Here is a 21,102-nt window from a genome sequence, read left to right on the forward strand (position 1 = left end):
GGCTCTGATAAAAGTGCCCGTGGGAGCTGGGAGGGGAGCCAGTGTGTGGGCAGCAGCTTAGAGACACAAGGAGAAGTCCCTTTGGTCCTCGCCCTGGAGACCTCTGGGCAGGAAGCCCAGGAATTATGGGCTGTGGTCCTGGGGCCGTGGGAGGCGGCCGAGATGAGAGGGGGGCAGAGGGGGAGGTGAGGTTCGGCAGAGAGGCACGAGGAGCGCCACAGAGGGTCGGACCGAGGAGGTGGACCGAGGGGCTGGGGCTGCCTCACGAGTAGGAGGCCCGTACTGAGATGGGTCAGGACCAGCTGGGATCTTGGGAGAGAAGGGTGTCAGTTCTTCAGTTCTCAGTCAAGCCCAGTGGGCTCAGGGCCTGAAGGGCCCAGCGGCGAGCCAGGGGAAGGGGCCCTATTTACCCACATGGGCCGAGTTAGTTCTTATGTGGGCCCTTAACTATGAGGAACAGAAAACTGGGAGCTGCTGCCCCCTCAGCTGGGGTCGGGGGCGTGGATCAAGCTCCATGTCTCAAAGGTCTCGGTAAATAAGGTCACTCACGCTTGTCCCGGCCCCAGAAACCAGCCTTTGCTCCTGGGCAGTTTTCCCATTGTTGCTGGGCGAGTTTTCTGCCGCACAGGGTACAAGGGAGGGCGTTAGCCTGTCCCCTCACTGGAGTTCTTTGCATTCGGAGCAGTGGCCGGCTGATGAGAGACTGGCCTGAGGCAGCTCCAGGGTCGCCCCCCCTCCCAATGGGAGCCCCCGGCCAGGCCGTTTTCCCAAAGCTCAGGCCTCAGCCCCTCCTTCCCTCGCCAGGGCAAGCCCTTCACCCTCAGCATTTCAGCCTCTCCCCTTCCTGTGTTGGTCCTTGCCCAGGCTGTCCCCGGCCCTGGGATGCCCCCCCTCCCCCCCACCTTGCCAGGAGTCTCTCTGTCACTGAAGGTCCCCCAGCACAGGAGGGGTCCGGCCTGGCCCGTTTGCCAGGGGTATGCCGAGGGGCTGGGCGGGGCGGGCAGAGTCGGGATGCTCGGCGAGCACGTGGGTGACGCGGCGCCTCTGTGGTCTTGTGTTTCGAGGGCTGGCAGCGCGAGTTGGAGCTGCAGCGTCAGAGAGATGAGCACAAAATCCAGCAGCTCCAGCAGACCATCACCGAGCTCGAGAAGGACAAGGGCTTCGTCGTCAGCCGGACCTGGCAAGAGGCCGGGACAGTGGCGGCCCTGCCCCCGGACGCGGAGAAGCTGCAGGAGCACCAGGAGCCGCTTGAGAACGTCCGGCAGCAGCTGCTGCACGCCCTCGGGCTTCTGACCGGCTTCATGAACCAAACTGTTAACAGGTAGGCCTTGGGGGGGTGCGGGGGGGGCGGGGAGTGGCCGTTTGTGACGGAGGGGACGCCCCTCAGGAGGCAGAAAAGTGGGCGGGGGGTTGAGGCTTCCCGGTGCGTTGCAATATTCATCCGTACATGGCATTTCTGTGTCACATGACTGCAATCCCAATGACCCTGAGCGCTGGAGCTGGCAGAGCGGGGCCCTCTCTGCTCCCCCGACCTCCGGCTCACGTTGTCCGCCATCCGCTTCTTCTACAGGACGGTCAGTGACTGGACGTCCTTAAATGAAAAGGCCGTGACCTCCTTGCTGCTCACTTTGGAGGAGTTGAAGTCAGAATTAATGCCAGGCCTCCCTCAGGTAAGTTGGCACCTTGGACCTCACTGAACCTGCCGGAGGCCCGAGGGATGGGGGGCGGTCCTTGCCCGGGATCACGTGACTCGGGTAGATCCTCAGGCTGGTCCCGGGAAAGCCGTGTCCGTGGCGCTCTGACAATCGTTCGACTTGCGGTGGAAACGAAAGTTAGTTACGGGAAGACGAGTTTTCGGCGGCCTGTGTTTGGGTCTGACCTTCTGTGTGATGTCCTGGTTGCCTTTCTGGAAGTCTCGGGACCAGCCTTACTTTCAGCAGAATAATCGCCAGGAAATTAGTCGGGAATAAAGTCTGAAGCCTTTATTTCTCCTTCAGTCTCCCAGTCTGAACCATCTGTCCCAAAGTGCAGGAGGCAGGAGAGCCACGGAGATGGTGGGAGACGGGATGTCTCTCTCCCAGTCCTTGGGGCTCTTATATACTCTATATGTCCTATCTACTATAGCTATCTTCTTGTTGAACTATACTAAGTACTAAGTACATGGAAGCTGGAGAAGCCTTATCTTAATTCCACTGAGTTAACGCCTCGTTTCAAGTAGACTTCTCCAGAGTTCTGCCCTCTACGCTTCTGATTTGTCCCTTGTAGCTGTCACTCATCCCTGGAGCAGGAGGGGCTCCTCCTCGGGGACAGACGCTTGACTTTCGTCTCTCCCTCTCAGACCTTTGCTCACTTCTTGCGCCAAGTCTGGTAGCTGAGGAGGATTAACGATTCCGTGACTTTTTCAGGAAGTGTCCAGCATGTCACAACCGGACCATGTCCCCCCCCCCCAGCTCTTATTTTAAAAAATTAACAGAGCTCTTTTTTGGGATGATTGCCATCCCATTGGGGCGAAGGCCTCAGATTTCTTGTGGCGTACGCATAGTGGAAGCAGACAGATGCCCGTAGTGACTGGCTCCCTTCCCACCCCACGGGTGGCCTCGGCGCAGGGCAGACGCACGGCGCTGGCGCGCGCTCCCTCCCCCCAAGTGTGCTCGCTCTCTTCCAGTCAGCGCGCTTGTGGACGGCTCCTCTGAGCTCCGCTCACTTCCCTACCGTCTCTTCACATGGATCTTTCCCGTGCTTCTCTGGTCACGCGGCCTGTCGCCTCTTCCAGCCCAGGGATTCTGCTTCATGTTGCATCTCCCCTCAGCTGATGGGCATCCCCTCGATTCTCATTTCTTCACCCCATGGAAAGACTTTCAATATATTGTCTGATGTTTGTCTTACAGACGTGACCTTTTCCTGCCCGTGGTCTCTCTTGGGCACGGGCCTAGGGCGTGGCTGCGACAGGGAGCCCTCGCGGTCCAGTGGCTTTTGGGGCATAATTCCAACTTTCTTTCCGATACGGTTGCACTGTTCACAGATCCTTACAGTGTGCTGTACGGGGACTGTGGCCCCTCCCCAAGCGGCACGAGCAGGGAGGTGGGTCTGGCCTCTCGGGGCTTCCGAAGGACTCCCGGGATCTCCTTCTCCATCCTGCACTTGTGGGTCTGAGGAGACTTTGATTCCTTCTTTGATTTCAGTGTCAGAGCTTGACTCCGGCACTCTCACCCACTGAGGCGGGACGGTCTGTTCTGAAGGAGCCGGCCTCGAGCTGGGGCTGTGCTCCCTGGAAGGACCGGTCACTTGATCCCGAGACTCCCTCCTTAGCTGTTAGCGGGGCTGTGACTCCCTGCTCAGTGCTTCCCCTGGGCCCGTCATCATCCCGGACCCGAGATCGCTCTCTTGAGGAAGAGCAAGTCGGAGGGGTTTTTCTCGATTCTCAGCCTGCTGGAGCTGCTGGTGGCAATCTCCTGCTGGACTCTCCTGACCCTCCTCCTCCTGCTGGACTCTCCTGACCCTCCCCTTCCTGCTTTTCTGGCCTTTACCTCCATGCTTGCTGTGTCCCAACCCTGTAGCTTCCCCAGCCTCTGTCCTCGGGGCTCTGTGCTGGGCTCTGTGCTGGGCTCTGTGCTATCTTGTTGCCCCATCATCTCAGGCAGTGGCTCCCAGTCACCACCTCTAACCCAGTCTCGCCCTGGAGCTCTGAGCTCTAGCATCTCCGCTGGCCTGCAGGCGCCCCCGAGAGAGCTGCATCTCCACGTGGCCCCCCCATCCCGCTCTTCCCCCACTGCTGGGGTTTTGACAGACCGGCAACCCGGGTCCTTCAAGCTGCCGGCAGGCTGGCGCTCTTGCCCCCATCTCGGCTTTGCCCCCCTTCTCAGCTCTCCCCCACGTTTGGCCGTGACCTCCTCGGGCTCCTTGTTTCTGGTCTCTCCCCCGCAGCACTGCCCAAGAGCTTCTCCTTTGGCATTGGTCTTCTCCACTTCCCCTTTCTCGCAGCCACTCTGGTGGAGGAATCTTGGGCTCATCTGGCTCGTGACTGTTGCATGAGACGGTATCGGAATTCTAGCCCTTCGGCGTTTGGCTTCCCTTCCCGCCAGGACGTCCCCTGTGGGATACTTTATCTCGCTTTCCTCTGAATCTCGAAAAGTCTGCCCTTCTTGAACCCTTCAGGGTTCACATCTGACCCTGCCTGGTCTTCCTCGCCAAGCACCACTCGGCGTTTGTGGCCTATCCCCATAATATTTCCCATTATTTCCATCCCAGCCACTTGTTCCTTCTTAGGGAGGAGAGTCAAGTCCAGAAGGACTTTACCCTATTGCTTCTTGTACCTTTTAAAGAGTGAAATTGTGTAGTCGGTGACTATAGAACTCACTATTTCACAAAAAATTCCTGGAAAAATAGGAAAATAGTTTGGTGGAAACTAGGGATTCACAACATGTAATACCCTCTTCGAGATAAAGTTGAATTGGTTCCCTGATTTATCCATAAAGGGTGATACCATAAGCAGATCAGTAGAGCAAGGGATAGTCCAGCTGGCAGATCTGTGGGTTTATGGCCAGAGAAGAACAAGAGAACGTGCAAAATGGCTGATTTCGATGACATTAAATTAAACATTTTTGCACAAACAAAACCAAGGCAGCCAAGATTAGGAGGGAAGCAGAAAGCTGGGAAAACCTTTCACAGCCACTGTTTGGATAAAGGCTTTATTTCTGAAACAGAGAAGCGACTCGAATTTGTGAGAAAGCAGATGATTCCCCAGTCGATAAGACGGTCAAGGGATACGAAGAGACGACTTGCGGGTGAAAAATTGAAGCCCTTTCTAGCCATCTGAAAAAATGCTCTAAATCACTCTTGATTAGAGAAATGCAAATTAAGGCAACTTCTCAGATTGGCTGAGGTGACAGACAGGAAAAGGAAATGCTGATCCTGGAGGGGAGCTTTGGCTGGTGCTTCTTGTCTGAGGCTGTGATCCAGACCTGCCCATGGCCACTGGGACAGAGTCCTGCAAAGGGCTCCTGCAGCCTCCAGTTATCTGACCCTTGTACAGTCTGTGTCTGAGAACTCTGGAAGCAGCCGTAGCTGGCTCCGTCGCTCCCGGGACCTCGGGCTCGTTGGGGCGGGGCCCGTGCTCCCCTCACGCCGGGGTGCAACGGCCCTCTCCTGCCGATAGCCACATTGTCTCGGGCTGGAATCTGATTTTCCTCTGTCTTCTGTGGCTTCTGCCACTTGCAAATTTGTTTTGAGATGTTATTTTTAAAGGTGTTTGGAGGCGACTTGGGAGGCCCCCGGCCGAGTCCCTGCCTTTCCGCTGCCCCTCCCAAGCCACTTTTATCTGCTCTCATTTGTGATAAAGTAAGAGCCCCAGAAGCTGGCTGGCTTCCGGAGCTTTCTGCATTGTTCCTCTGGTACACGTCGGTGCCAGGCTTGGGATGCGTTTCCCTTTCGATCCCGCTGTTGTGATAAATGTGGGTTTCAGATTTGGTTTTGCCTCCATTTCTTTTTTTTTTTTTTTTTTCCAAATAACTTTTTATTGATAAAACCCATGCCAGGGTAATTTTTTACAGCATTATCCCTTGCACTCACTTCTGTTCCGATTTTTCCCCTCCCTCCCTCCACTCCCTCCCCCAGATGGCAAGAGTCCTTTACATGTTGAATGGGTTACAGTATATCCTAGATACAATATATGTTTGCAGAACCGAACAGTTTTCTTGTTGCACAGGGAGAATTGGGTTCAGAAGGTAGAAATAATCCGGGAAGAAAAACAAAAATGCAAGCAGTTTCTATTCATCTCCCAGTGTTCTTTCTCTGGGTGTAGCTGAATTAGATCTTCTCTTAATCGAAGAGATCCACTTCCATCAGAATACATCCTCATGCAGTATCGTTGTTGAGGTATAAAATGATCTCCTGGTTCTGCTCATCTCACTGAGCATCAGTTCCTGTAAGTCTCGCCAGTCCTCTCTGTATTCATCCTGCTGGTCATTCCTTACAGAACAATAATATTCCATAACATTCATATACCACAATTTACTCAACCATTCTCCCATTGATGGGCATCCATTCATTTTCCAGCTTCTGGCCACTACAAACATTTTGGCACATACAGGTCCCTTTCCCTTCTTTAGTGTCTCTTTGGGGTATAAGCCCAGTAGAGACACTGCTGGATCAAAGGGGATGCACAGTTTGATAACTTTTTGAGCCTAGTTCCAAATTGCTCTCCAGAATGGCTGGATGTGTTCACAACTCCACCAACAATGTGTCAGTGTCCCTGTTTTCCCACATCCCCTCCAACATTCCACATTGTCTTTCCCTGTCATTCTAGCCAATCTGACGGTGTGTAGTGGTATCTCAGAGTTGTCTTAATTTGCATTTCTCTGATTAATAATGATTTGGAGCATATTTTCATATGTCTAGAAATAGTTTCAATTTCTTCGTCTGAGAATTGTCTGTTCATATCCTTTGATCATTTATCAATTGGAGAATGGTTTGATTTTTTATAAATTAGAGTCAGTTCTCTATATATTTTGGAAATGAATGCCCCCATTTCTATCAGGCCCCACTCGCCCCCTTCTGGCTCAGCTCCCGGTCTTGCCCGCCTAGCTGCCCAGCTCTGTGCCTTTCTCTGTCGGTGCCAGGGCCACCACGTAACTCTTCTGTCTCTTCTTAGTGTTCCTCCCTCTCCTGGGGGATTTTCCTGCCCACTGCTTTTCCCTTTGAATTCCCCTTGATTAAACTTGCAAGAACATCTGAGAAAATCAAAACCATCTTCCCAGTCTTTGCTTGACATTCGGCCTCTCTGGCCAGGAGCCTCTTGTTCCCATTCTCTGACCGCATCTTCTTGACCAGCTGGTCCCTTGCCAAATGTGGCCCCCGTGGGCAGCAGTTCGTGGGGCCCCTCGGGTCCCCATTTCCTCCGTCAGAGCCCCTGTTGCCAGCTTTTGCCATATTGCCTCGAGGCCGTCAGCAAGGAGCCGGCCACTTGCCTCTCGGTCCGAAGGCCACGCGCCCTCTCTCCTGCCCCAAAGGTCCCAGGAGGCTTTTGGGGGAAAGGCCTCCTTCCTTTCTCTGTTGCGGTTTCGCTGCGCGTTCCATAGGCCTTCCCTGTGTTGCGCGCGACCGGCTCGCGGGCCCTTGAGCCTGGGGAGGACTGTCCGCTTTCCTCGCTTTGTCAAAGCCGCGTTGCCCACGAGCCCCCGGAGAGTGGAGAGCTGCTCCTCGGCCTTTTTACCTTCCCTTCTCTTGTAGGAGGAAGACGTGGCTGCCGTGGGACCGCCGCTGGTAGTCACGTGGTTGGGGCAGAAACACAAACCTGGCACCCTCAATGTAGGTCCCTGCACGGCTCTCTCTGCTCAGCGGGCGCTTCTGTCGGGAAGGGGAGGGCGGGGACTGGCAGGGGCCACTTTGGAATGTCTGTTCTCTTCTGCGCCCTTCTTGAGGGTCAAGCGCAGCTCCCAGAGCTACCCCGGGCAGCTTCGAGCGGGCTCCTGCTGCTGGCTTGGGGGCTGTCCGCTTCCGGGGGCTCCGTGTTGTCGGGCTCGCTGCGAGGCGCTGATCGGGAGCTTGTCCCCCCTCAGCCGCAGGGGCTCGGGCACATTGCTGAGACTTTGGCATTCTGGGATTCGGGGAAAGGCATTCTGGGTCATGGGAGAGGAGGCCATCTTTCACCCTTTCCTTGCCTCTTGTCAACACGGGCTTTTCTCCCGGCCCAGACCTAAAAGAAAGTCGCCGGTGTCCGAGCTGACAGAGCGCAGGAAAAACCGGACTTTGAACCAGTACATTTTGTTGCTACAGTTTTTCTTTACAATCTTCCCTGGAGGAAAACCTGTTCTCCCATGTCACCCCTAGTCCTGCCTTGTACCTCGGATCCCCAAACCTGCCCTTGGGGCAGAGAATCTCAAGCCAAAGCGCCCACTCCAGGGAGGGTGGCCAGTGGGTCACTGAGTGTAGCCCCCTTGTGTCCTTGGCCGTTCCTCCCCACTAGGAGGGGGAGGAGGAGGAGGAAGGCCAAGAGAGAGGCCAGAGATTCCCTTCTCTGGGACCGTTCCTGCCTCTGCCATGAAACCCAGGCCCCCAGAGCTAGGGCTGGAAGGGCCTGGAGAGGCCTCTTGGAAAGAAGAGGAAAGGTGGGAAGAAGCCCCCCCGGGACCGGTCCCAGGCAGGCTTGGCCCCCAGGCCTCGGGCTCCCTGACTCGGCCATCGTCACGCCGCTGCGCCCCTGGCCCCGCCAGTCTGCCCTGTCCTGGGCGTCCCTCCCATGACCTGTGCCCCGGGGAGGAGGGCGCGGCCTTGCTGCAGCTCTCCCGACCGCAGACGGTCCCTCTCGTCCCTTGGTCTTCTCTAGAAAAAAACCACCCAGGCCCAGATCAGTCTCATCGATGTGTTGCTGAAGGAAAATGGCTCCCTCACCAAGGCCTTGAGCACCATGACCCAGGAGAAGGTGGAGCTCTGCAGGACCGTCTCCAAGCTGGAGAAGACGCTCAAGCACCATCTGCAGAAGGGCTGCGGGCACATCGTGAGTCAGGTGCTACGGCCACGATTCCCAGCTGTGGGGCGGGGGGCTGGGAGCGCTAGAGGGAACCCGCACGGGACCCTCCGCTGAGGCGCCAAGGCTGGAGTGGGCGCAGAAATAGGGGAAAGAGAGAAGAGGGCAAAGGGGCCCCGGCTGCTTTTCACCACAGATTCCCCAGGCGGCCCCACGGGTGGGTGGGTACGTGCCCGCCATCTCCAGGCACCTTTCTTGGCTTGGGGCTGGCGTCGAACTTGGCAGCTGAGCAGTCCAAAAGGAGCTCCTGAGAGCCATCCTTGGGCCACGGCTCGCTTGGGGACTTAGTCCCTGGGAAGTAGAAGTTATCACGTTGACTTGGGAGTATAAGGATTCCCCACTTGGGCTTCTTTCCAAAATAGCCAGCGGGACGCCCTCTGGGTGGCTCGTGGGGGCCGGGATGTCCGTCCCCTGGCCAAGAAGGGGTCGCCTTAACGTTTGTCCTTTCTCCTGGAAGTATAAATACGTGGACCGGATTGGCACGCTGCAGAAAGCCGACAAGGCCGCCTGGAAGCAACAGAAAATGGCTCTCCCGGGCTCGAGGCACGGCGAGGCGGGGATGGTGAAAGCCGCCTTTAAGGGCGAGAGCACTCACGGCGGGAGCACCTGCCGCATCAGGGTGAGCGGCGCCCTCACGTGGGAGGAGGACCTCAGGGAACGGGCTCACGAGCCCTTGTGGTTGCCCGCAGGCTTCTTCGAGGGTCAGGCTTGGCTGTTGTTCCCGGCCTTCTCTGGAGACGGAAGCCCGAGGGTGGCCAGAGTGGGGAGCCCGGGCAAGGAGTACAGGCTGATGCCGTGTGCCGCGGCAGAACCACCAGAGCTCGTCGTCAGCGGCCCCAGCAAAAGCTTAGGCTCCGCTCTCTTTTTTTCCCTCTAAGATGGAAAAGCTCTACCTGCATTTTCTCCGTGCGGAGAGGTTCCGAAAGGCCTTGATTTACCAAAAGAGGTACCTCCTGCTGCTGATCGGGGGCTTTCAGGATTCCGAACAAGAAACCCTCTCCATGATCGCACACTTGGGAGTCTTCCCCTCCAAGATAGACAAGCGGGCTTTTCCATCTCGCCCCTTTACCAAGTTCAGGACCGCAGTCAGGGTGGTCATCGCCATCTTAAGGTAAATGCCAGTGTCCGCCGCCGGGGATGGCGCCTTGCCCAGTGTCAGCTGTGTGTGTGTGTGTGTGTGTGTGTGTGTGTGTGTGTGTGAGCATCCCAGGATCTCTTCCCACTTTCCCCAGCCCCGGGCCCTGTGGGAGGAGTGTTCCTCCTTCACCTGCTTCCTGAGGAAGCTCCTGTAGGTGACTGATGGTCCGGAGGCCTTCCTGCCCTCCTTCCTCCTCCTGTGGAGACAAGCCTGGGCTGGCACATAATGAGCTAACGTGGCAGAGCCCGTTCTGTCCTCAGAGCCTCTGCCAAAGCCCTCACCGTCTTCCTGGCCTCCACACCAGCCCGGTTATGCCCGGGTGCCTCGTCCCCGCCTTGCGCCCAGCCTCTCGTCTCCACTCACACAGCCGCCACCTTGGGTGCTGCAGCCTCCTGCTCTTTCACCCCCATCTTTCCCCAAGCCGGCCCATTCTCCCCATTGCCAGCAGAGGGAAGTGCAGACCCAATCGGGGGTGCCCGCAGCATGGCCTCGGGCTGGCCGACTCCCTGGCCATTCATTCCTGCTGTGCGGCCCAGCGACACTGACCCCCGTCTCCCATTTCCATTTGGGGAGTAGACTCCTCGTCCCCTCCCTCTTCGGAGAGTCTGTCTCCCCCCAGAGTTTGGGCAGCATCCTCTGCTTCCACCCTCCACAACCATTGGGCTTCCCTTCCCCGGCTGCTCTGCACGTGACCTCTCTGTGCTCACCTGTGCCCTCGCTCCCCTTCCCAGGCCCCCATCCCATCGGGACGGGCCACACACATAATCTGCTCGCCCCCTAGGGGCTGGGGACGGAATGATTTTTGTTTTTTAGAGGCAAGCGTCGGTCCCCGTGCTCTGAACGCTTCCCTGCTGGCTCCCTTTGGTGGCTGGGGTGGACTCAGAAAGCTGACACTGACTCTTCCAAAATTGGGAAGTGTCGGCAGCGGCCCGGGGGGACCGTTTATGGGATCTCCAGGCCGACCCCCACAAGGGAGTCGTCTCTGCTCATCGGAAGAATGAGGAATATTCATTATTAGTATAAATTAGTATAAATAGTATAAATAAAGTAGTGAAAATAAGGATTCATTATTAGCACAAATAGTCCGTCCCAGGAAGGCAGAAGGCCCGGCCCTGAGCCTGGTGCTGAGGTTTGGGATTAGCAGAGGCCAGGTCCGGATCTCCTCTCGGAGCAGGAGGAAGGAGAAGCCTCCGCCTCTCCGCCCCCCGAGCACTCTCAGAGGCTGCCCCGTTGGTTAGCTAGAGTCGGGAGATGGAGAGCCGAGGGCCCGTGGAGAGCCCGCGGCTCGCGGCCTGACCAGCCCTCCCGAGATAAGAAGCGATCTCTGGGTCTCCCGTGTGCCGTTCTTTGCTCTTTCTTCCTTTTTCAGCTTTTCGCCTTTCCCTCCCTCTCCATAGGTTACGCTTCTTGGTGAAGAAGTGGCAAGAACTCGACCGCAGAGCGACGTTCGTCCAGAGCGGCGAGCTCGACTCAGGTGAGGGATTGTTCTGGGCTCTCGGGGAGTTCACTTTGGGGTGGTGATTTCTTAGTGTTGGTACCCGACTCTTATAATCAGGGCCTTGAGGCTCGATCCATCCATTTGGGGACCCAAGAAGACCCTGGTCATCCTGACCTCCCCTTAGAGGGCTCACCCAGCCTACAGCTTCGATGGCCTCTGACCCCTCCACCGCTCGCCTGATGTTGGAATCAGGGCGGTCCTCCAATTCCTGCCCCCGTCCTCTCCTTGCTGGCCCCGCTTGGTGGGTCTCGGGGATGGGGGGGGCACTTTGAAACCTCTCTAAATGTGAGCAGTTATTCAGGTGCCAAAACACGCAATCTGGGGCTCCGACAGCCCCGGAACAGACGTGGTGCTCGGGCTCCTCCACTCAGAGCTCATTGCCCCTGTGGGGTTGGGAGCCCCACAGGAGGGAAGGAGACCCTCCTCACTTCCCACACCCTCCCACGCATGTCCTCCTCCCTCCAGAGCCACCCTTGAGTAGTTCTGATGATCTGTGACCTTGCCCGGCACACAGGACGGGCTCTGGGCAGGTTCCTTTGCCCATGGGTAGAGCACCTGGAGGGGCGATTTGATCCTTGTCACAACCAGCCCAGAAGCAAGTGGTTGCTATGATTGTGCCCATTTTACAGATGAAGAGATTTAAGGGGCAGAGACAGGGCAAATGACCTGAGCAGGGTCCCACAGCTGGGAAGTCTCCAAGGGGGCTTTCGTTGTTCTATCACATTGTCCATTCTCCCTGGCCTTGTGACCGCCATTAGGAACCTTCCCCCAGGAGCTGGCAGCCACAGGGTTCCTCGGCAGTCGGAGAGGTCTGCCCCTCAGTTCCCTGGCATCTCTCCCTCTGCCCACCCACCCGGCCCCTTAGGGAGAGTCCTTCCTTTGAGCTGCGCAATTCCCATCATAGGGGAGCCTGGAGAGGCCTTGGAGCCAGGCCTGACAAGAAGCCCCGTGGGCTTCTGGGGGGTGGTCAGTGGGGCCCGGGGAGGGGGAAACCCTTCTAGTCTTCCCCTGTTGGTGAGACCCAGAACGCTCATCTCCTAGTCCCAGAGGAAGCCGTTGAGATTTCAAGGCAGCAGCCGCCCCTGTCGTCATCGCCGTCGCTCCCAGAAACCACCAGCTCTCCTCCCACGCAGGACCTGAGCTCTCTGAAGGGGAGACGGTCCCCGTCCCCTGCCTGCCGCCTGTGGGACAGGTGAGCCCTGGGCGGGGGGGATCCGGGGACCCTCGCGAGGTGTCGAGAAGGAAGGATGTTTGCCCCCGGCTGCCAAGTCTGTTTGCAGTGTTTATCTCCCCCAGGGCAGAAAGTGAGCCCCCTTGCTTGGGCGCCCGTGTCCCCGTCTAGCTTAGCACCTCCTGATGGGGGCGTGGGGTGGGAGGAGCCAGGCACGAGGATGGGGGACACATTAGGGGCGTCCGACCATTCGTCCCCAGCTTCTGGGTCACCTTGTGACTGTGAGAAGTGAGAGAGAATGGCCAGAGGGGATTGTGTCAAAGGCGCGGGGGGTGACTCTTCTCCCGAGCTGTAGCTTGTGGAAGGTTCCTGTAAGGGGGCCGGTCAGCGTGGCCAGCCCCCCACCCCCCAGCCGGCCTGTCCCCTGTGTGCACGTAGCCCTCTTCCACAGGGATGGAAAATTCACCGTTTTATCTGGTCTCCTTTTCTGCAGGTCCCTCACGTCCCCAAGTTCAAGTGCAGACGTCTATGACAGCTCCCAGGACCCTGAACACTCATTGACAGAATACATTCACCACCTGGAGGTCATCCAGCAGAGACTAGGGGGCGTCCAGCCAGGTAGGAGCCATCCCGGCACTCGCTCACGCCGGGCCGGAAGGGGCCCCCCGGCGCCCAAGCATTTGAAAGGCGAGCTCGGGCCTGGAGGGGCCGGGCGGCCGGCTAGCGCTTGTCTCGCTGGAGGAAAAGGCGCAGGTTTGGCCGCGGCCCTCGGAGGGGGAGATGGCGTCTTGGCCGGCGCGGACGGGCAGGAGCCCCCAGGTGACGGGACGTGGACACGGGCAGAGAGGGCTGCGGGAAGGCTGTTCATGCCGCCAGCCCTTTCTTCTCCGCCTTCTCGCGTAGAGCCACACCCAGTGGAATGGCCACTGGGACGGAGTAAAGTGGCCCCCAGAACTGATGGGGAGGGACTAGGAGGGCGCCATTCTGGCAGGGTGGCGGGCACAGACACTCCCGAATATTAGCGGGCCCCCGCCTTTCTCCTCTGCCCAGCGCCCAAGCTTGACAGACCTGTTTGAAACGGGCACCAGTGTGTGAGATGGCAATTTGGGGGGGGGGGCAGGTCTGGTTCTTCGACATCTCGGGGCTCCTGCCCCCAAGTTACTTGAAGGTCGTCACTGGGAGCCGTAGAATCAAGTTGAAGCAATAAACCGGACTGGGGTCGGCATCGGAGGAAGCGGGCCCCGGAGCCCGGCTCCTGTCTGGGGGGTTGGGGGAGGCGGCCCCCAACTTCCTAGGCTTTTTACAAAGAGGGCCGAGAAATCGCTAACATGACTGTGTTTGGTTTGTGTGCAGCAGAACTGACTTCGAAAAAACCTGCTCACCAGAAGCCTAAAAAAGGGAGCCCCTGAGGGCGGCTCCGCGGGAGGAAGCCACAGAAGCTGGGATCTCTTAGGTTTTCTCTCTCCTTCTGGGCCCCTTGTCCCCTCCTCCTCCTCTTTCTTTTTTTAAAAAAAGCATCTTGGTGCTACCGCACAGGATTGTGGGAAGACCCTGCTCGCGCATCTTTATCCACTCTCATGACATCAGCCGAATGCCGCGAATTAAAAGTGTTCTAGTCTCCTTGCGGTGTCTGGAAAGCTTGTGTTGTTGCGTAAGCCTGGAGAGTGCCGGGCCGTGGGCTCCCACGGGCTCCCACGGGCTCCCACGGGCTCCCACGGCACCAGTGAAATGTAAACTAGCTCGTGTCCTCTGCTGTGGATTTTTCTCATGTATAGTTGGGACACCTTGTAAAAAGTCATTAAAAGCAAAGCGTTATTTTTACGCGGGTCTCCTTCTTTCTCTCAGCCTGCCAAGTTCGGCCTCGCCAGGGGATCGGGGGGCGAGTGCCAGGCTGCGCCCCATCCCTCCGTGGCCATCTTGGATGCCCGGCACTCGCCCTTGTCTCACGGCCCCCTGTCCCTGCCCGCCACGGGCATGCCCGCAGCCTCCAGAGCACGGGCCTCTTGTCCTGGGAAGTGGTCAGTAAAGGGACTTTTCCTGAAGATGCGGCTTCCTCCTCCTCTTGGACCGGCCTGCCCCTGGGGACACAAAGGAAAAGTCTCTGCCCTCGGCGGGTTCCCATTCCAATGGAGCCTATGGGACAATAATTGGGGTCATCCGACGGAGGCAAAGTTCAAAGGCCGTGGGTCAGGTCCAAGAGATGGGGCTCCGCAGGAACCAGAAGAGACCATCCGGGGAAGTGGGCACTGGGGGGGGGCATGTATGGGGTTTCCTCGCGGGTCCTGGGGCCCCTCAAAAGAAGCTGCAGGCAGAGCTTCTCTGCCCAGGCTCGCTGGGATGGTTCCATGGCCCGGCCTGTCGTCGTCTGGTCGTTTTAGACGGACCGGGCACACTCACGTACGTATGTGCACACGGCACAGATTCCACGCGCATTTACTGACACAAACGCACGTACTTTGGCCTGGATGCACCTGTGCGCCCTCTAGCGTGGCACAAGTTACACACGCACACGCCCCTGAGCGTGCCCACACGTGCACCCAAATATACGTGAAACCCCCTCGTGTGCACCCTCCCGCCACAGCCATTTCCCGTCGTGCACACACACTTCACGTTCTGACACATCCGCACTATTACACACGTGTGACACTTCACCACCAGCCCACCGCCTGCTTCTGGGGTCAGCGAAGCCCGAGGATCATGGTCCTGCTTCTAGTCCGGGAAGCTGCCCCAGAGTTCTAGCTCCCCCTCGGCCTCCCACGGCTCCAGGACCCCCCAGCCTCGGGCCCGTCCCGGAGGTCCTGGCCTTGAGCTGGCCCGCTGCCCGTCCCAGGTCAGCCGCTCCCCGAGCACCGTGACCCACCATGACCCTCCAGCACACCTCTGCCCCCTGGTCTCCTGTGGAGCTTCGCCCTGGCGGCTGCCCCGGCCTCCTCACCCCACGGCCACAGGCAGTTCTTGCTGCTCGGCCCTCGGCTCAGCATCGGAAAGGGACGTGGCCTTGGCAGGGAAGCCTGACCGTGAGCCTGCCCCCTGCGGCCCAAGGACCGGGCTGGGTCGGAGCCTTTCCCAGCACCCGTAGCTGGAACCTCTTCTGGGGGGGGGGGGCGCCTTTCCCCAGGGCAGCGCCAGCTTAGCCCGGACCCTTGTTTTCTGGACAAGGACAATGTCCTCGGAGGGGATTCTGGAGCAAGCAGCCAAACGGTGGGTCTGGTGGGAGCTCTGGAGGGCCAGGGCCCCCGACCGGAGCTGACTGGGCCACAGCCCGGGAAGCAGCCGGAAGCATTTCCTCTGGGTGGGTCCCCCGCCTGATGCCCGCGGACTCCAGGTGCCTTCCTGTGGGTCGCCGCGGGCCCGGGCCGCTTGGCTTCCTCTGCTCAGAAGGCAGATGCTGCAGGACTCGGGGAATCCTTGCCTGGGCCCTCCCTGTCCACGCCCTCGACCCGCTGCCCTGCTCCTTCCTCGCCCACCGAAAACCTGGAGCAGGGGCCCGCGCTGGGCACCATTAGGATGCGACAAGAAGGGCATCCCAGAAGGCCCTGGGGCGTTCCCAGGCGGCTCGGCCCGCCAGGACCAACCGGAGCACCATTTCTAAAGGAAGGAGCAGAGCCTGGTGCACCGAGCCCCCTCCAGGCTGGACAGCTGGTCCAGAGGCCGGGGCAGAGGTGCTCCACATGGGGGCGCCGTGCTCTGGGAAGGGCGGCCTGGGAGAGTGCAGGACAGCCAGCGGGCCAGCTCAAGGCCAGGACCTCCCGGATCCGGTGGGAGCCTAGGAGGAGCTAGAACCCCCTCCCCCTCCCTCTTGGTCCCCGCCCCCCAAGTCCTCTGCTCTTGGTTTGCCCCAGGAGTCCAAGTTGGGCAAATAGATCCCCAACCACGGGAGGAAGGGTTTGGGGGACTGAGGTGAAGAGCCCCAGCCCGCAGCTCCCCAAGACACTCCCCGGGGAGTGGGGGGGCTGATGCTGAGCTCCCGGTGAGAGGCACCGAGGGGGGGTCCTGCGGGTGATGTTGGGGTGCACTGGGCTGCCACCCCCAACCTTCCACTCTGGGCACGGGGAGGGAGGGGCGTCCTTTTCTGCACCCCCCAGCACGGTCAGCACTGGGGCTCCCTACTGAGAGGTCGCTCCTCAGGGCGGGGTCCCCAAGTACATAGTAGGCGCTCAATTAGTGCACTGACGTAGGGCCCCGCCTTCGGCCCCTAGGCTCTTGCGGGGAGATGGGGGGGCGGGCCTCAGTTTCCCCATCGGTGGCACTCCGAGGGGGTGTGGCTCACTAAGGGCCGGGCACACGTGGAGCAGCCCCTGGTCCAGGAAGCGCGCGGCGAGGCTGACCGAGGGCGGGCCGCGGGAAAGCCGGATGGGAAGGGGGGAGGGAGCCCTGTCCCTGTCTCCGTCTTTCCCTCAGACTGTCCCTCCGTCCTCAGGCCGGCCCGGAAGGACGCGGACTACAACTCCCGGCAGCTCCCACGCAGCCCGCCCCTCCCCAGGCGCGCAGAGCCCGCCGGGAGCGGCCTCCGCCGCAGGGCCCTGGGGGCGGGGCCTGAAGAGCGAGCGGCCAATGGGTGTGACGCTCGTCGGCGTTACTAGGCGGTGCCGCGGCTTCCTCCTCCTCTCCTCCCCTCCCGGGCCGGGGCGCGCGCGCGCGCGCTCCGAGGGCGGCTCCGCCTCCGCGGGCTCGCGACTCTCAGGCCGTGTCCGCGGCCGAGCCCGGCTCCGGTTCCGGGTCCGAGTCTGGGGCGTGGCGGAGGTGGAAGCCGGAGTGCGGGCCATGGCGGAGCGGGAGCGCGGCGGTGGTGGAGGCGGCGGCGGCGGCGGGGGGCTGGAGGCCGGGGCGCTGCCGCCCGACGTGCGCGAGGGCCTGGCCGAACTGGAGCTGGAGCTGTCTGAGGGTGAGTCTGGGGGGAGGGGCGGGCGGGGCGGGGCCGGGGGCGGGGCCGGGTGGGAAGGGGCGGGTCATCTCGCGCCGTCCGGGCGGCTCGCCCCTCCCCCTCCCCCCCATTAAACACTTCTGGGAGAGGGTCCTGAAACTTGGGGAGGGGGAGGGGCGTTGTGCTTCCACGTGGGCGCGCCCCCTGCCGCGCTGTGCCCCAGAGCTGGGGGGTGCACCTGTGTCCAGAGCCCCTCAGTCCCGGCTCGCCCGGGGCTCCCGCTCCCGTTTCCGGGTCTTTGTCCAGGCTGCCCTCGCTCCTGGAGCCGCCGACTCCCAGGCATGCAGGCGGTGCTCAATCAGTGCAGGTGCTTTGCCAGGCTGGGGGTGTCTGCGGTCTGGGCTTCCCTGCCTTTCCCAGGCATTCGGGGGGCGGGGCTGAGGGCAGCTTCGGGCGCCCCCTCCCCCCAGTCACCGCAGGCAGGGAAGCGCCCTGCAGCTCTGGGACCCAGCGCAGGGCCCGGGCAAGAGCGTTAGCAGCCGCAGCGCCTGAGGCCAGGCCGGGCTTGGGCTCGCACCTGGGGCATGGAGCCCCCTTGTATGGGAGGTGGCCTCGCCCTGTGCTCCGGGGTCCCGGGGGAAACTGAGGCAGGGGAGGCCCATGCGGCCCCGCCCACCTCTCAGAATAAGGGCTCCCAGCTGTCCATCCCCGCGGCCTGCGGGTGACCCTGGAGGTCCTGGGCCCCCCCCCAGCTCCCCAGGCCCCGCTCCTGCCTCAGGCTTCCACACGCATGTGTCACCCCCCCTGTCAGAGCCTCTGGTGTCCATCTGTAAAATGGGCTGATCATCAGACTCCCCTCCACCTGGGGACTGTTGTAGCCGCGCAGGGACTGCATCAGCGAGGGCTGCTTTTGGAGCCGGCCGCAGAGGCCCCTGGGAGACGGCAGTGGCCGGGCCGGGCACGCAGGCTCCTTTTGTTGGGGACACTGCACCGGCCCAGGCGGCAGAGAGACCCTAGCTGAGGTGCAGGGGGCGTCCTGGGCAGAAGCCCCCGGCACCCCTTTGTGGTCTCGAGGAGCCCCCCTGCGGTCCCCAGCGCCCTTGGAAGCTCGCCTTAGCCCGAGGCGCTCTCCGAGGTTTCCTCTCCCGCACAGACGCCCGGGGGGTGGGCTCGGAGCTCCGGGCGGGCGCATCCTTCGGGTCCCAGGCGGGTGATGGGCCGTGGGTAAGGCGGAGAACCCCGGCCCCGCCCTCTGTGAGGGGCCCGCCCTCGGGGCTGCCCATGGAGGTGTGAGAGAGCTCAGTGACCAGGCCCATCCCCGGCAGGCTGCCCACGGGGGGCGGAAGGAGGCACCCACGTCGCCAGGGCCCGAGCCGTGACCTCTGCCCCCGACTCTCAGCCTGGCCGTGACCCCATGTCACGTGGGTCGGCGCGGACAGTCGGCCAAGGTGGGCGAGAGCTCGCTGTGCTCCGCAGGGAAGGGGGGGCACCTTCAGGCTTCTGTTCCGCCGAGTCAGGGCTTTCTCTGGGGTCACCCACAGGCTGCCTGCGGCTGTGGAGCGAAGGTCGGAGGGGGCAGGGCTTGCCGGTGCCTTCTCTGCAGGGAAAGTGTGGCGGGTCCCGAGGAGAGCGGGTTCTTCAGCTCCCCCTCTGCCCAGGACGTTGGGCCTGCTGGGGCCGCCTGGCCCGGCCTCGGTGCCCCGGGCTGTCTGACCGCCAGGGGGAGGAAGCCGAGGTCCTCGTGGACTCAAAGGTCACGCGGGGCCCATCGTGCCAGCCCTGGGGGGGGGGGGGGGGGGGGGCTGGGCCAGGGCCTTTCGTTGGCACCTGGGAAACTCCCTGGTGAGAAATGCGTCTCAGCCGCTGTCCCGGGGGCAGGACCCGAACTCGGGCCTTTCTGATCTCCAGAGAGGCTCCCATCGCTCTGCTCCCGCCTCAGGGGTCCCGCCTCAGGGGTCCCTTTGGGTCTGAGACTCTTGCCCTGGTCATTGAGACCAGCTAGCTGCTGGAACGGAGCCCTTGCTTGCCCTCCTCAGCCTGCCCTGGCCGGGTTTCCCAGAATGGGCCGGGGGCGCCCGCCCCTGCCTCCTGCCCCTGCACACTGTGCCCTTGCCCGGGAGCCCGCCTCTCCCAGTGTGCGTCAGCCTGTCTCCCTCCGCCTTCCAGGGCCGGACACGTGACTCCCTGAGACTCTTTCTGGGTCTTCTCGTCTGGCTCCAGTGTGGCGCGGGGTCCAGATCTGGGGGGGGGGGGAGCTCCTCCAATTGTCGCTGCTCCACCGCTTTGGTGCCCAGATGCTCGTTCTAAAAATACTTTTCGATCTTACGTCCTCCTTTCCTCCTTTCAGTAATCAGGATGACTGAATTTCTTACGCACAAAATGATTTTTCTCCCTGAAAAAACCAAGCCCCGAGCCCAGGCCGCCCCCCCCCCCCCCCCCCGGCACTATTTATACCTTTATTTCCCTTCCACGTGCTGACGCACAGACTGAAGGCCGGTCGCTTTGCTTCGAAGCCAGCCCGCTTTGGCGGGGCACCCCCGGCTCCGGCGCGGGCAGACTGGCCATCTGGAGTGTTTTCGGGCTGGCAGTGCCCACGGCAGCCTGGGGAGTCTGCCAAGCCCGCCTCGGGCAGCGGGGTGCGGGGCTGCCGGCCGCCTCTCCAGACTTGGCCGCCGGGAGCGAAGCCCGCTTCCTCCCCAGACCGCCAGAAAGGCCGGGTCCCTCGGCTGGGCGGGTGAGGGGTCGAGGGAAGCCCAAAGCTCTGCCCCCCAGGCGGCCTGCAGCTCTCGGGGTGCCCGCCCTGGCGCAGGGGCCTCCGCCGAGATCTGACGCTTCGGGCCCTTGCTTTCGTCTGGGCGTGTGCTGACCCAAAGTGAAGCAGAGTTTGTGACCCTCGTGATGGTGTTTCTGGGCAAAGACCGTGGGTGTGGATTTCCCGGACAGCCGCTGGGCCAGGCCCTGGAGGTAGGGAACGGCAGCCTCTTCTCTCCCCAGACTTCTCGTCGAAAGGAAATACTTTAGTTTATTTGCTAAACAAAACCCATCTCAAAGAGAAATCACAGAAAATAGATTCCTACATTATTAGCCACGTCCTGGGAAAAAAAGGAGAAAAAGCGACAGAGCTCCAGCGTGGCCTCTGCTGCGGCCGCTCTGCCCAGAGGTGGGCAGAAGGCACCATCTTGTCCACTGGGGCGGCGGGTCATCGGGCCAGTGTTCCTTCAGAGGCTCCTGAGGCTTTCTGCTCTTGCTGCTCCTTATGAGCTTGGCTCAGGTCCACGGCCCTTCCATGGCCACTCTCTCGGCGCCGGGCCCTTCCGTGGCCGCCCGGTCACTCTCTCAGGGCTGGGCCCTTCTGTGGCCGCCCGGTCATTCTCAGCGCCGGGCCCTTCCATGGCCGCCCGGTCACTCTCTCGGGGCCGGGCCCTTCCGTGGCCGCCCGGTCACTCTCCCGGCACCGGGCCCTTCCGTGGCCACTCTCTCGGTGCCGGGCCCTTCCGTGGCCGCCCGGTCACTCTCAGCGCCGGGCCCTTCCGTGGCCGCCCGGTCACTCTCTCGGCGCCCGGCCCTTCCGTGGCCGCCCGGTCACTCTCTGCCCCAGGGCTTGCTTGGCGACGGGCGAGGGTGCCATCTGTGCGCTTCCGGGGTGATCTGCTTTTCCCCAGGTCTTTTGTCCAGCTCCTCAAGCAGACTCAGGCCCGGCCCTCCCAAAAGCCTTCCCCTCGCCCCGTTTGCTCTTCTTCCCTCAGAGGTGCTGGCAGAGGGTGTGCCTTCCCTCTTAGCTCGGGGCTGCAGTGGATCCCCCGAGACTGCCGGAGCTGCGTGGCGCTGGCCCTGGCATGGACCCTTGGCCCGTGCTCCTCCTCAGGATCCCTTGCCCTGCAGCATCGCTGTGAACTTGTAAGCTGGG

General features: G+C 61.1%; 2 protein-coding genes across 14 annotated transcripts in view; both read left to right on the forward strand.

The window, feature by feature from the left end:
* LOC127562547 (pericentrin-like) overlaps positions 1-14,152 on the forward strand; it is a 77,142-nt gene extending 62,990 nt beyond the window's left edge. For 6 of the 10 annotated variants that reach the window (XM_051998349.1, XM_051998355.1, XM_051998359.1 and 3 more), the window contains 9 exons: positions 1,065-1,321; positions 1,571-1,670; positions 7,228-7,305; positions 8,324-8,503; positions 8,982-9,143; positions 9,403-9,635; positions 11,060-11,136; positions 12,202-12,352; positions 12,825-14,152. In XM_051998349.1, the coding sequence (XP_051854309.1) occupies positions 1,065-1,321; positions 1,571-1,670; positions 7,228-7,305; positions 8,324-8,503; positions 8,982-9,143; positions 9,403-9,635; positions 11,060-11,136; positions 12,202-12,352; positions 12,825-13,353 (1,767 nt within the window). In that variant the 3' untranslated portion in view covers positions 13,354-14,152. The remainder of the gene's footprint in view (positions 1-1,064; positions 1,322-1,570; positions 1,671-7,227; positions 7,306-8,323; positions 8,504-8,981; positions 9,144-9,402; positions 9,636-11,059; positions 11,137-12,201; positions 12,353-12,824) is intronic. The other 4 variants (XM_051998356.1, XM_051998357.1, XM_051998350.1 and 1 more) reach the window with 4 other exon arrangements.
* A 2,841-nt stretch (positions 14,153-16,993) lies between these two features.
* The window catches only part of DIP2A (disco interacting protein 2 homolog A), a 58,218-nt gene continuing 54,109 nt past the window's right edge, over positions 16,994-21,102 (forward strand). For all 4 annotated transcript variants that reach the window (XM_051998367.1, XM_051998369.1, XM_051998368.1 and 1 more), the window contains exon 1: positions 16,994-17,216. In XM_051998367.1, coding sequence (XP_051854327.1) covers positions 17,096-17,216 — 121 coding nt within the window. In that variant the 5' untranslated portion in view covers positions 16,994-17,095. The remainder of the gene's footprint in view (positions 17,217-21,102) is intronic.

The sequence above is a fragment of the Antechinus flavipes genome, chromosome 4 (assembly GCF_016432865.1).
Source record: "Antechinus flavipes isolate AdamAnt ecotype Samford, QLD, Australia chromosome 4, AdamAnt_v2, whole genome shotgun sequence".
Taxonomy (NCBI): Eukaryota; Metazoa; Chordata; class Mammalia; order Dasyuromorphia; family Dasyuridae; genus Antechinus; species Antechinus flavipes.